General features: G+C 36.9%; 1 protein-coding gene across 1 annotated transcript; it reads right to left on the reverse strand.

Annotated features, from left to right (window-relative positions):
• Positions 1–4244: 4244 nt before the first annotated feature.
• LOC122004018 (syntaxin-121-like) lies at positions 4245–5314 on the reverse strand. The gene has a single exon (XM_042558969.1). It carries the CDS (start codon positions 5275–5277, stop codon positions 4354–4356), a length of 924 nt encoding a protein of 307 aa, XP_042414903.1. The 5' UTR covers positions 5278–5314; the 3' UTR covers positions 4245–4353.
• Positions 5315–14439: the final 9125 nt, after the last annotated feature.

The raw sequence follows: 14439 nt of genomic DNA on the forward strand, positions 1-14439 counted from the left end.
CCCCCTCTCACACACCCCCTCTCCGGCCCCACCCCGAAGTTTATGTTTATACCCTTTACATTTTCTTTCTTTCGTATGCTTTCTCTTGAACGAAGTGATTCACCATCCTATTGTCTAAGTCCTCACCGTCGAGGTGCGTGTTGCCGGCGGTCGCCTTCACCTCAAAGATGCCCTCTTCGATGGTGAGAAGAGAGACATCAAAGGTTCCGCCTCTAGATCAAAGATCAGCACGTTCTTCTCGCCGGAGTTGCTCCCCTTCTTATAGAGACCATAGGCGATGGTCGCAGCCGTGGGCTCGTTAATGATTCGCATCACGTTGAGGTCGGCAATAACTCCGACGTCCTTGATTGCCTGCTACCGTTGAAATAGGCAGGGACGATGACGACAACATTCTTCACTGTGGTTCCGAAATAGGCTTCCGCAATCTCCTTCATCTTGGTGAGCACCAAGAGGAGATCTCTTCGGTGACAAACTGCTTCTCCTCACCCTTGTACTGGACGACGATCATGGGCTTGTCACTTTGAATGGCCATAGCTTGATGTCACTTTAAACAAAGGGATCACTGTAAAGCCTCCCGATCAAGCGTTTAGCATCTGAGGATACAAAATTGAATCAGAATATTATGTTTTCAATCACTTACAAGCCAAAACAGATCGATAATACAAGCTCAAGGACTACAGAGTAAAATTTTGTACCAAACTAAACACATTGAAGAGAACAATAATTTTGAAGACAGAGAGATCAGAAGTGTATGTGAAGAACAAAATGCATTATATTCCGAAAGCTAATATTTGAATAAAATTTTGTTCTGATTCGACAAGTAGCAATCGGGGAAAACCAAAGCGGAAGAAATTCATATCTTGCAAACTATTCAAATTCGAGAATTAAAGCACTACGTTCATCCAAAATTGAGAGCGAAACAAATCGTCGGAACAAGATCGAGGGAAATCTTCCACTTATCAAAAACCGTGTTAGTAGGGTTCATGGCGACCTGGTTCTTGGCGGCATCGCTGATGAGCCACTCGATGTCGATGAAAGCGACGCAGGACGGAGTGGTGCCACACTCCTAAGCACGAGTAAGTGGTTCCCAGATCGATCTTGATCGCCGGACCCTCGCCCTTCTTGCCAGGAGAGGTGCTTTTCGCGAGAGGTAAAAACAAAACGATTAAAAAAAAGAAAAAAGAAATTAAAAGCATGAAAGGGTATAAGTGTAAATACAATTAGACTGTATGGTGGGATCGGGGAGGGGAGTGTGTCAGAGGAGGTGCGAGAAGCAATTTACATAAATTAGAGATAAAAGTTTGAGGAAAAGTTTTTAACCAAGTTAGAGATAATCGATCAATATACATAAATTATATAAAATAAATATTTATTATTAATAAATTAAATAATATTATTTTATAAAAATCTTAATCTGAAATAAAGTATAGATTAGATTATTAATACATGTATCAAGATATTTTATATCATCCGTAGAATTAATGAAATATAAATGTGACTTTAATTTTTTTTCAAAAATTCAATGAAATATAAATAGATTGATGTGATTGTATTGATATAGAATAATTGAAATAGGTAGATTAATGAGTTGTGATATAAAAAGATAACGAGAAGAAAATTATAATAAAAATTAGAGAGTCGGATGGAAGGAAGGAGAGAATGATGAAGAATCGATAAAAATTGAGATGATCAAAAGAAATGATACCGATAGTAAAATTTAGGTTATGGAAATGATACATATAGTAATTTAGTTAAAATTATTAATATATATTAAAATTATTTTTAGTTTGAAAAAAAATATTGACATAATTTAATTTTAGTATTCGTGAAATCAATTGAGAATTAATTATTTATTAAAGAGTCAAGATTTTTAATTAAATAGTAAAACAAAACAGAAACCAAATGTGGATGAAATATAAGAAGGAAAAAAAATAATTTTTAAAAAAATAATTAATCTCCTATCAAGACGCTTGGATCATTAATTTTGAGGACGAATGGTTAAGTTTTATGGAAATTTTTTTAAAAATTTAGGTGTCGTTTGATTCTCTCCTAGGAATTGGAATGAGAATGAGTATCATAGTATTATAGAATGTGAATGAGCATGAGCTTGTATATCATTTTTAAAAATGATATTTCGTTAGTCGAATATTTTCAATCGGAATGAACATAAATTTCTTTTTTTACCCTTAGAGGAAAATAAGAGAAAAAATTAGATAGGAGGGAAAGTTGAATGTGAGATAAACATATGTAAAAAAATTAAAAGAGAGAAAGTATAATGAGAGAAAATGAAATATTAAGGAAAGAGAAAGTGGGTTGAGAGAGAAAGAGTGATGGGAAAAATGAAAAAAGAGAAAGTGTGACGAGAGAAAATGAGATATTGAGGAGAGAGAAAGTGTGCTAAGAGAGAAAGTATGATTAGAGAAAATGAGGAGAGAGAGTGTGATGTGAAAGAATGAAGAGAGAGAAAGTATGATGAGAGAAAATGAGGAGAGAATGATAAAAGAGATTGAGGAGAGAGAAAGTATGATAAAAAAATAAAGAGAGAGTGTGTAATGGGAGAGAAAGTGTAATGGAAAAGAATGAAGAGAGAGAAAATAAGGAGAGAGTGTGTGATGGGAGAAAATATAGTGAGAAAATGGAAGAAAATGTGTCATGAGAGAGAAATGAAGAGAGAGGAAGTATGTTGAGAGAGAAAGTGCGATGATAGAATAAGGAGAGAGAAAATATGATAAAAGAGAATAAGGAGAGAGAAAATATGATAAAAGAGAATAAGGAGAGAGAGTGTGAAATGAAAGAAAAATTGAACAAATATACTAAGGGTATTTTTGTCCAAAACTTAATTCACATTCTTATTTCATCAAAACCCAAGGGAGGGGGTGGGTTTCATCCATACCCAAATTTTTCGGGTTCATTTCAAAATCTTAATTTCATTCCCATCAACCAAACATAAAATTTGAGAATAAATCTATTTCCTCATTTCCAAACCCTTAAATTAAACGCCGCCTTAAAGAAGCTCATGGTAATCAATCCACTTTCTAATGTCCATTATATATGAAGGGAAAATCCTCCATATTTTATCATAGTTGAGTCTCGATTCTAAGAACATTCATATTATATATTCTATTTAAAAATTATATTTTAAATTTTAGATAAAGTAGTTAATTTTTTTTTATATTATTCATTTTTTAAATTATGTATTTATGAATATTATTTTTCTAAATTTAAGGAATAGATTTTATTCTCTAAATATTATAAATATTATAGAAGAGAGAGGAAATAAAGAAGCTAATATATGGTGTATTGAAAAATAGATATTCAAATTTAATAAGTTTATCCTAAATTATACATTTTGGATAGGAAGTTGGTGTGAATGTTCTAACATTTTTGAAATCTATAATTAAAAATCTAACTACTATTTGGTGGTTTTGTGACCATACATCTAGTATTTAATGATAGTCCTAGTTAATTTCATTGACTATGTTTAAGGTGATCGGGCCGGCCCCATAGAAGGGAAGCGCATGCGATGTTTAGCTCAGAAGTTCAACATCATTTGGTTGCACCACCTATTTAAAAAAAAAATCTTATAAATATATTATAATTAAAGATAGAACTGTAAATATTTAAATGATAATTTAGATATCCTACCATAATATTATAGCTATGGGAACCAGCAATACATCTACTAATTCATTCTGGATCTATTGGTTGACTCTGAATGTTGTTTTTTTTACTCATCATATTAAAGTCGACATCCAAGTCAACTCTCCCATTTTTATTCCAAAATTATAAAAATGAAAAATTATTTTATTAACCCTCAAAAATTATAAAATTATATTTTTGTGCTCATACTTTTGAAAACTATTTCAAATTTACCCTCCTCGACACCAAGCCAATAATCAAAGGATAAAATGCTGAAAGGATTCCATTTCACCTTATACAATTTGCTTACTTTTTAAAAATTCTTAGAATTCTAGAATAATTTAAAATATTATAAAAGTCTCAATTTTGTTTTCATTTTGTTTCTCTATTGTTATCATTGTGATTCAAGTTTTTATTAATTGATAGAGACAATTTTAGGCCGGTCTATGAAAGACATTTTAAGTTTTTAATTAATATTTTGGAAAAGGATCTAAATATTAGGGGGTAAAATAAAAATTTTCATTAAGGATATATAAACTAGGGTAAAATATAAAGTTATAAATTTATAAATAAATTTATAATATAGGGTAAAATAAATCATGAACTTTGAGGAGCGAAATGAAAATATAAATTTATAAATTTTGAGAGCTAAAGTGAGAAAATAAATTGTGAACTTTGAGGAGCGAAATGAAAATTTCTCAAAAGGAATTGGGGCTAATTCTTGCTCTTGTTGGCGAGGGAGACGGCGACGGGGACGACGACGACGACGATGACGACGAGGAGGATGACGATGGCGATGCAGGTACATTTGCGTGAGTTCTTCTGGTAGGCGCGGGCGGTGACGAGTTCCTCGGTACCGCGGCGGACGAAAGACTCCGCCCGGCCGACGTTGTTCTCGATGTTGTCCAGCTGCTGCCCCTGCGCCTCCACCAGCACCGCCATGTCCATGAACACCTGATGCAGCTCCATCAGGCTCCGCTCAAGATCAGCCACAGCCCCGTGCCGCTCCTGGATCTCGGCCACCACCGCCACCACCCGCCCCCGCCCCTGCTCCTCTATCGCCCGCTGCATGAACCGCTCCCCCTCCCCCGTCGCCACCAGCGCCTCCACCGTCGCCTCGTCGGGAGCCTCCCCAGTAACGGTGAAGTACCGCCGCCCGACGGTCTCGCGGTACTCCGCCGCGATCCGGCCGCGCAAGTCAGCGAAGGCGTCCATCGACTCGCTAAGCTTCTTGCGGAGCGCGGCAACGACGGATGTCCGCGTCCGGTCGGTGGAGCTTCCCGGGCCGCACCCGGGGGTAGCGCGGTTAGCGGCGTTGGCGCGGTCGAGGGCTTCGAGGCGGAGCTTGATGAGCTTGGCCTTCTTCAGGGCGGCGGAGACGTCGGCGTCCATGCGGCCGCGGAGGGCGCGCACCGCCGACGCCTCGTGGAGAGTCTTCCCGGACTCATTCGCCTCCTTGAGGCTGCAGTGGAGGCGCTCCACCTCGCGCAGCTCCTCCTTGATGGCCTCCACGTCCTCGAAGAAACGGTCCAGGTTCGCCCCGCCACCTCCATTGGCCGCTCCCATTTCAACATCCCCACCGCCGCCGGGATACTCGACGTCCGTACGTTTCCATGAATCGGAGAAGAGGCTGTTCATGTTCTTCTTCTTCTGTTCTCTCGATTGCTCTGCTTGCGTTCTCCTCTATTTTACTTTCTTTTTGACAAAAAAAAAATTAAAATAAATATTAGCTTCATAGCTGTAAATTAATATAAAATTAATGTAATAATTAATATATTACTCTTTTCAACGCGGAAACATATCTAAAAATCATTTTTTTAAATATTAAAAATACTTTAAATTCTTAATTAGCAAGGAATCGGTCAGAGTATTTGGTGAATAATTTCCTTTAGAATTCGGAAAATAAAGAGTCAACGGGGTAAAATTACTCGGGAGTCGACTTAACAAGGAAGTTAGATCTGAATCTAACGATGCAATTATAACTTTTAAATGTTGGCAAAAATATCTGTGGGTGTAACTTTGAGAGTTATAATATAAGTAAATATAATAATAAATAACAAGGATATGGTGAGATGACATCGGAATATTCTTATCAGTGAAAGTAAACAACATTCTTTCTCTTCTCTCCCACGCTTCCCCTCCCTGGCTCCCTCCCCTCTCTCTCTCTCTCAAGTAAACACGAAAACATCGAGAAAACAGGGGGCACTATGCTATTTTTGGAACTACGGACAGCAGGGATAAATTGTTTCAGCCTTTTTTTTCATTTATGTCCCTCAATTTTTTTGCATCATTTATATCCCTCATCCGTAATTTATTTTTTGAAAAATGATGATAAAAAATGAATACGTTCATCCCTAATATCTCCGTATCCCTAAAACACGTTCCTATCAATGGTCTCCTTCCTCCCAACTCTGTTTGATTTTGGACGGCGAAGGCAAGAGAGCATCATCACGACGAAAGTAAGTGTGATCCATTTTTTCAAAGTGTCTTGTTAATAATTGAGTTTTTGAACTTTAATGATTTTTTTTTTTAACTCATAGGGTTTGTCATTTGAGGTATGTTTTGTGATTTTGGAGTGGGATACTTAAAAAAAAAAAAAAAAAAAAAAAGGGGGCCGTATAGGGAAATGATATGCTTCGATAATTTATCAAATAGCGTACCTAAAATTTTAAATTGATTAAAAGACATATATTACTTTACTATTTATCAAAGGACGCACATTTCAAGTATAATTTCTATTTTACCCTCATGACAATTTGACTTATTTTATCATTTTTTTCTCTAATAATTTTCTCTCTCTTCTCTTTTTTACAGGCATGCAGAACATATGAATAACATTACATAAATTTAGTCAATTTTTTAATAACATTTTAATATATTTGAAGAAGGCAAAATAAATAATAGATAGCATAATTGAACTCCTTACAATCTTAAAAATCCACTGGAACTAAAATGAGTGTAATCAGAGCTCTCTAAGTCCATCAGTGGATTTCGGTCAAAACCCACTGATGGACCTAGAAAGTTTCGATTACAACTATTTCAGTTCCTATGTATTTCTGAGGTTTCGAGAAGTTTAAATATGATATCAATTATTTATTTCAGCTTTTCATAGATGTTAATATGTAAAATGAAAGAATCGTTAAAAAGGTCCACATTGGGTCTGATATGAAATGATATCAGGTTTATGTTGGGCCTGATATAGAATCATATCAGGCTCGACGTGGTTGTCCCCTTGAGACGGTCTAGTGGCTAGCACATGAGGTGTTGTCATCATGAGGTATGGAGTTTAAATCTCCGCAAAGCCGAGATAAATGTCTCTCTTATGTGATAGTCACTATTCTAAAGGCTAATAGTCGTATGTGATTTACCTTCTAATGCACACAAGCATAAGAGTAATTGCATTGTCATGGGATAAGAATATGAGCGTATACGGCGTGGGTCTGATATGATTTCATATCAGGCTCACGTTGGGCCTGATATGATTCCATATCAGACCTAATGTGAGCTTTTTTGACGATTCTTCCATTTTACATATTAATATCTATGAAAGTCAAAATAAATAATGGATATCATATTTGCACTTTTTGAAACATCAGAAATCCATAAGAACTGAAATAAGTGCAATTGGAACTCTTTAGGTCTATTAGTGGGTTTTGACCGAAACCCACTGATGGACTTTGAAAGTTCTGGTTATACTTCTTTCAATTCCAGTGGATTTCTGGGATTGCAAGGAGTTCAAATATGTTATCTATTATTTATTTTAACTCCTTCAAATGTATTAAAATATTATTAAAAAATTGACTAAATCTATATAATTTTATTCATATGTTCTGTATGTCTGTAACAAAAAGAAGAGAGAAATGGTAGAGAAAAGAAAAATAATAGGAAAAATCAGATTGTCAGGAGGGTAAAATGGGAATTGCACTTGAAAAGATACATCCTTTGGTAAATAGTAAAGTAACATACGTTTTTTAAGTAAATTTAAAATTTTAAGTACGTTGTTTGATAAATTATCGAATATATTTTTGACTCCGATATACTAAAAAAAAATAATGTAATATGAAAAATGTCAACTTTAATATTGGTATATTTTGGTAAAGATACATATTAGCAATTTCAAGAGGGATTTTATTTTGGTAGGATGTGGTTCTTAAATTTCATTTCTTAAGAATCTGGATGTATTAATTTGACATCAGATTTTGTTTACGATATCTATCGTCGAATAAATTTACTTTTATATCGATTGAAATAGGTACGTGTCGTATCTTGATTTTAGTGTTAAAATGATGAATCTTTTGATTTGATTTCAGCATACTATTAGAATTTTGCAACGTATATTATACTATTAGAATTTATGTTCAAAATGTTTATTCATTGTAATATATAGAATAACGTATGTTGTTTTTTTTTTTTGGATGGAACTTCGATGTTTATGACAGTAGGAAAGGAATTCATACTTAACGGTACATTGCATAAATTATTTCGATGTTTATGACAGTAAGAAAGGAATTCATACTTAAGCTAATAAATATAATGGTACATTACATAAATTATATCTTAGTAAGAGGAAATATTAACAGCTTTTAATTCATACAAGAAGAGATAACGTGCTTGTCAATAGGGCTATAGTCGAGCCGAGTCAAGTTTTGAGGTGTTCAAGTTTGTTTGATAAGGTAACCAAGCCGAGTCGAGCCGAGCTTAAAATAAACCAAGCTTTTGAAATGAGCATTCAAACTTGACTTAGTTTATTTTTTATGATCTTGAGCTTGTTTGAAGCTTGACTTGACCTTGGTTCATTTAGATGCTATCAAACTTTCAATTCAAGCTTGGTTTAAGCTTGGTTCCAGCTCGACTTGAGCTTGGTTCGTTTAGATGTTATTAAGCTCTCAATTCAAGTTTATTCGATTGTTTGAAACTTTTAGTTGTTTGATTGGTATTAAACTTGATAATTTAAATTTATTTATTTATTTTATTATTAATTTAGCATATTGAAAAGAGTTTTATTAATGAATATGGTTCGTAAGTATTATTCATGAACATTGTTCACAAACGTTATCGAGCTGAACACATATGTGTTCAAGCTTGTTTATTTAGTTTAACGAGTTGTTCAATCTTGGTTGTTTAATTAATCTTATTTATATTGAACGAACATAAATAAACTTTTACCAAGCCGAACACCAAACTTGTTCATGAACGCTTGATTCATTTATAGCCCTAGTTGTCAAAGAATTTTGAGCTCAATTTCAGAGTCAACTACAACCATCTCTTCAACTTCTAGTCAAAAAATAAACATAACGGGAGAACTATTGAAGTTAATAAATAGTCATCTAATTTTAGTTGATGAGTATCGTAATAATGGATCTAAGATTATTGAGATGTATGAAGAGTTAAAAGAAAAAATGGATTTTCTCCGTATTAATGATTAATTCATAGACTTTTTTAGTTGGATAAATATATCTCTTATAAAAAAAATTAGACGAGTATATCAAATATAAAATTCTATGAGCACTACTAGTTTATTTTCTACTAATTTAGGTTGTTTCTTTTTTTACTTGCGGGAGCTCAATATGACAATCTCATTATCTTATGGAGATTATGTCATTAATGTAGTTTGTAAGTCGATTTAAAATTCGTTAACAGACAAAAAAAGGACAAAGCCACAGATTCGCCATCGAATTAATTTAATTGTTTAACCTTCCTACGTCTAAAACCCCATCTAGGCGGTTGAAGTAATAAGAAGGCAATCAAAGTTTATAGATTCTTCCACAGAAAGTATCCTAAATCTCAAAAACTCTAAAAAAAAAGTTATCAGAGCTCAAGTCTTCTATGTTGAGACTTGGAAGAGAATACTTTAAAAAAGGTTAAAATAATTAAAATTTTGACAAAGTTTCCCTGTAAATGTAATGTGCTCCCTCACACAACAATGAAAAAACACAGTGGAAATTTTCCTACAATCCATTGGGAAAGCTGAGACATGGCTATCACAACAACATATATCCATATTATATATCCATTAAATAAACATAGCTATCACAGCAACGTATATCCATAAATTGACAGTACACATCTTCTCCGAAAATGCACATGTCCAAACGTAAACATCAACGGTCACGTATGACTATCCAAAAACAAGGTTTTTATAATGCTGTCGCGCAAAAACAAAAAATTGTGCTAGAAATTCACATGTCCAAACATATTACAAAATGCACACTCAAACCAAAGTCGATTCTTTATGGAAGCTTCAGAAGTTGGATCTTGTACTCCTGTTGGTGCTGATTTAGCCAACCGATCAACCTGGTCTGAAATGATTTTTGCATTTGTCTGGACTGAAATTGAGTAGCTTTGCTTTCTTTGATTAGCACCATTTCTCTGAGTTTGGAAACAGAGACAAAGTTTTTTCCCCCTTTCACGAGCACAGGGTTTTGCATGTTCTGAAAAAGAAATTATACAAATTCACACTGGACTACAGCAAGACAAATAAAATAATAAATGCTATTAGCTTACATTTACGGTGTTCGAGTAGCCTTGCACTCCAATTTTCCCACTGATGGAGTGTTAAAAGGGGGTCCATTAAGTATGAGTCGAAGGATAGAGATAGCAGTCGATGTGGAGATCAAAATCAAGGAAATTAACGTCAGAGAATCAATGGACTCATCAAAGAGGAGCCGAGTGGAGCTCTCCTGTAGTGGCCGATCGGGCATGAACCGTCCGACCGACAAAGGGGTGGTCCAAACAGAACGTCCGTACAACCAAGATCATCAGACGCTCATCATGGAGCAGAGGAATGTTGGAATGACCGAAGTGTTAGTCCGGTTGGGCGGAAACAAGCTACCGAGTCGAGTCACCGCAAGGAAAAGCAGCCCAATCCGATCGAGCAAGGAGTTCCCAGCCGAGCGGCTATCCCGCTCGGTTGAGCAAAAGGATCATTGATGTATCTCTTGATATTCTTCTGAGAGATAGTGCCCCTGACATAAGGTATGGTCAACAAGCGAATCGTACGACGAAAGCTTCTACTGTCTTGTCAGAGATATACATGCCCTATTAAGATATTATGTTAAAGGTACTTTCTTGATAGGTCCTTTTATAGGACAAATTGGAAAACGTGCTCACGCCTCGAGGAGCGTGCATTTCGCCCGCTAGGACGCTATATAAAGGGGATGCATGCACCGATAGAGGTACGTGTTATTCACTATTCACAAATATGGAACCGCCACATCAGTGACCCCCCTAGAACCGATCCCACGGATATAGAGGGAGGTAAATGCAGGTACACAGTTGAAAGCGCATGGCAGAGACGTTAACCCCTGGCCGTGACACCTTGAGGATCAAACCCTGGACCTCTCGGCCACAAGACCATGTGCCCCCCACTGTGCTACACCCTGGGGACATGTTATTCACTATTCACGAAAATAGTACATATATATAAAAACAGATTTGAGAGGAAGAGTCTCTCAAATCGAATGACAAACACATACATCATAGCTAGGAGTCTATCCTCTACAATCGAGATAAACCCCTTATCATCACTCAATTCACTTACATGGTAATGCACTCAAAGGAACCACACCATCACAACCAAAGTTAAAACAACAACCAATCACTCACTCATAGCATATCACAACATCATGACCATAAAACAAAGTCAAACTAACCATCAATCACTTACTCACACAACACCATAACATGCAATTCAAATGGCAATCAAACAACGTGAGCAAGCATAATCGAAGTGTGGAGCAAGTGATGTTCGGCCATGGGAAATCACATACAGGAGCAATTGCACAAACAGTGGCTACAAAACACGGACATCAAACAGAAAGCATCTCTTCGTAGAACGTCATCCCACTTTTAGCAAATGATCAGCTATCAACAGATTTATCGTGTCTTTACCGCGAAACGTTTGCTGTAGACTAGATAGATCCTTACAGTGGATCTATAAACCCTCTTGAACTTTTTGGCAAAGCTCCAGCCATCAACAGATTTGGTGTTATCTTTACCGCAAGCTGTTTGCTACGGATTAGATAGATCATTATGGTGGATCTATTCACCCTCTTGGGCTTTTTGGCAAAACCCCAACCATCAACGGATTTGGTACTGTCTTTGCTGTGAATCATTTGTTGCGGACTAGATAGATCAATTATGATGGATCTATTCACCATCTCTCCCATGCCCCCAACACACATCCTCTCACAAGTCAACATTTTGACTCTCACCACAAATCACAAGACATGCATAAGTCAACATTTGAACTAGCTTGCATATACTCAAGCCTTCAATATACCTTGCATGCACACACAAGCCATGAGTCTTCAAATCCACGAACAGTAGAGGTAGCTTCAAAAGCACGAGTAGCAACAAAAGCTACAAAACCACGAACATCTTTAGTCTTCAAATCCATGAACAATATAGATAGCTTTAAAAACTCGGATAGCAACAGAACTTCAAAACCACGGACATCCAAAATCAGCGGACAACAAACTCCTCACGGGCAACAGCCACTTCAACTTCTACATAAGTCCACAAAACAATAAACATGAATTTGAATCTTCCGTAACGTCCTATCAATATCAGGAGTCATTCCCTCATAGCGACATCTGTTACGGGATTCCCACAAAACATATATCATACAAGAAACTCCAAAATACCGAGTTTTCATTTTTCGACTTGCACCTTTGTAGTGCTGACCGAGAATGTGAAATACCTCCACCACTGAGTTAACATCATGATTTATCTCTAGCCAACTTCTCACTCTGTTCCAAAGAGCACATGTGACAGAGCACTCAAAGAACAAGTGACCATTCGACTCATCTTGGCCGTGGCAAAACATACATGTCTTGTTTTCCTCATATGACAATCTATCGGTTGCTTGTAGCCTCCCATAGGCAAGTAACCAAAGAATGAATTGATGTTTCGGCATAATCTACGGCCTCCAAACCAATGATGCCCATGACACTTCAGGACCTCTCGGCATAAAGAAGTCATATGCATTTGCTACACCATTTTTCCCCGTCGCAAACCACTCAACCATCAATCTGTTCGCCTCTCCACTTCCACTTGTAACCCCTTGAATTTTGTTCTGAATGCCCACAAGTCTTTTGATAAGCGGAGAGTCCGAGGCTTTGATCTCTCATTGCCAAAAATTAACCCCTTTGAGATAATGATGGTGCACCCAACTTACCCATAGCGAATTCACATTAGTTTGGATCTCCCATAGTATTTTGCTAAGAAGAGCCTCATTCCATGCATGAAGGTCGCATAGTTCATAACCACCATCTTGTTTCGAAAGACATAAAGTGGCCCAAGAAATAGGAGGATGCTTTGAAAACCATACAAATGCACGACATATAGTTTTGATCTTGTTAATGACACCACCGGGAATGGGGAGCATAGAAAACTAATAACACTCCACTCCTTGAAGCACTGTCTTCACCAACTCCAAGCGCCCCGCATAAGATAAGGTATGCTTTGGCCAAGAATTAATCTTCTTTGTAATAGTATCAAGTAATGACCCATAATTTACAATCCGCAACTTCTTTGCCGCTAGTGGAATCTCTAAGTACCGGAATGGAAATGTACCCTCTTGGAATCCAATAAGTTGGAGTAATCGGTCCTTCATTCTATCATCAATCCCCGCCATATACATATGAGACTTCAATGAATTAGGCCGAAGTCTTGCTTCATTGCCAAAAATCTCCAAACAATCTGCCAATACTTTTATTGAGGACTCATTCGCCCGTGCAAACAACATCAAATCATCGGCATAAGCAAGATGTGTGATGCTGACCTCTTTACGCATAGGATGAAAGTGAAAAAAGGCATCAAGGAAGTGACCTGCAACCAGCAAGATAATACCTCTATGCATAAACCGAAAAGTAGACGAGATAAGGAGTCACCTTGCCTTAGACCTCGACGCCCACTAAAAAATCCATAGATACCACCATTTAGGGAAATAGAGTAAGAGGCCGTAGTTATACACTCCCTAACCCATCCACAATATTGTTGGGGAAAATCAAAACCAACGAGAGTCTCCATAAGAAAATCCCAATCTACTATATCAAAAGTCTTCTGTAAATCAACCTTGATCATACATCTCGGGGATATTCTTTTGCGCGCATACTTCTGTAGCAACTCCTGAGTGAGATTAATGTTATCATCAATAGAACACCCCTTGACAAAAGCAGCTTGCGCTGGATCCTACAAGTCTCCCAAAACTCCTGCTAACCGGCTAGCCAATACCTTTGCAATGACTTTGTAGAACACATTGCAACAGGAGATATGTCGATAATTCATAACCTTCGGGGCAGTCCGCCTTTGGCACTAAGGATATCAATGAGTGATTCCACTGTTTGAGGAGCTCACCACTCAGAAAAAATTCTTAAACAGCTACGATAAAATCTGACCCAACAATATCCCAAGATGAAGTGAAAAACTTCGCTCCATATCCATCCGGACCCGGTGCCTTGTCGGTCCCGATGTCATATAAGGCGGCTTTAATTTCCTCCACCTCCACTAGCCTAATTAAGTCCACAGATTGGCCATGAGTTAGTTTTCTTCCAGGAAGTCCACTGTTGTCCGTAGGGTTACATGCTACATTTTGCCCAAGTAGATCATGAAGAAAGCCCACAAATTCATTTGCCACTTCACCCAAGCTGGTTGTTTGCTCCCCATTCTGCTTTGTGAGTGTAATAATTGCATTTCTCTTGTTATTGCACTTCACCACATCATGGAAGAATTTAGTACACTTATCAGAACTTCTTAAGTAAACATTCTTCGCACGCTGCTGGTAAAACTGTTTCTCCG

Source organism: Zingiber officinale, chromosome 7B, assembly GCF_018446385.1.
Source record: "Zingiber officinale cultivar Zhangliang chromosome 7B, Zo_v1.1, whole genome shotgun sequence".
NCBI lineage: Eukaryota > Viridiplantae > Streptophyta > Magnoliopsida > Zingiberales > Zingiberaceae > Zingiber > Zingiber officinale.

Bases quoted from the DNA above. Each gene is read 5' to 3' on its own strand.
- LOC122004018 (XM_042558969.1), bottom strand. From the start codon at position 5,277: ATGAACAGCCTCTTCTCCGATTCATGGAAACGTACGGACGTCGAGTAT.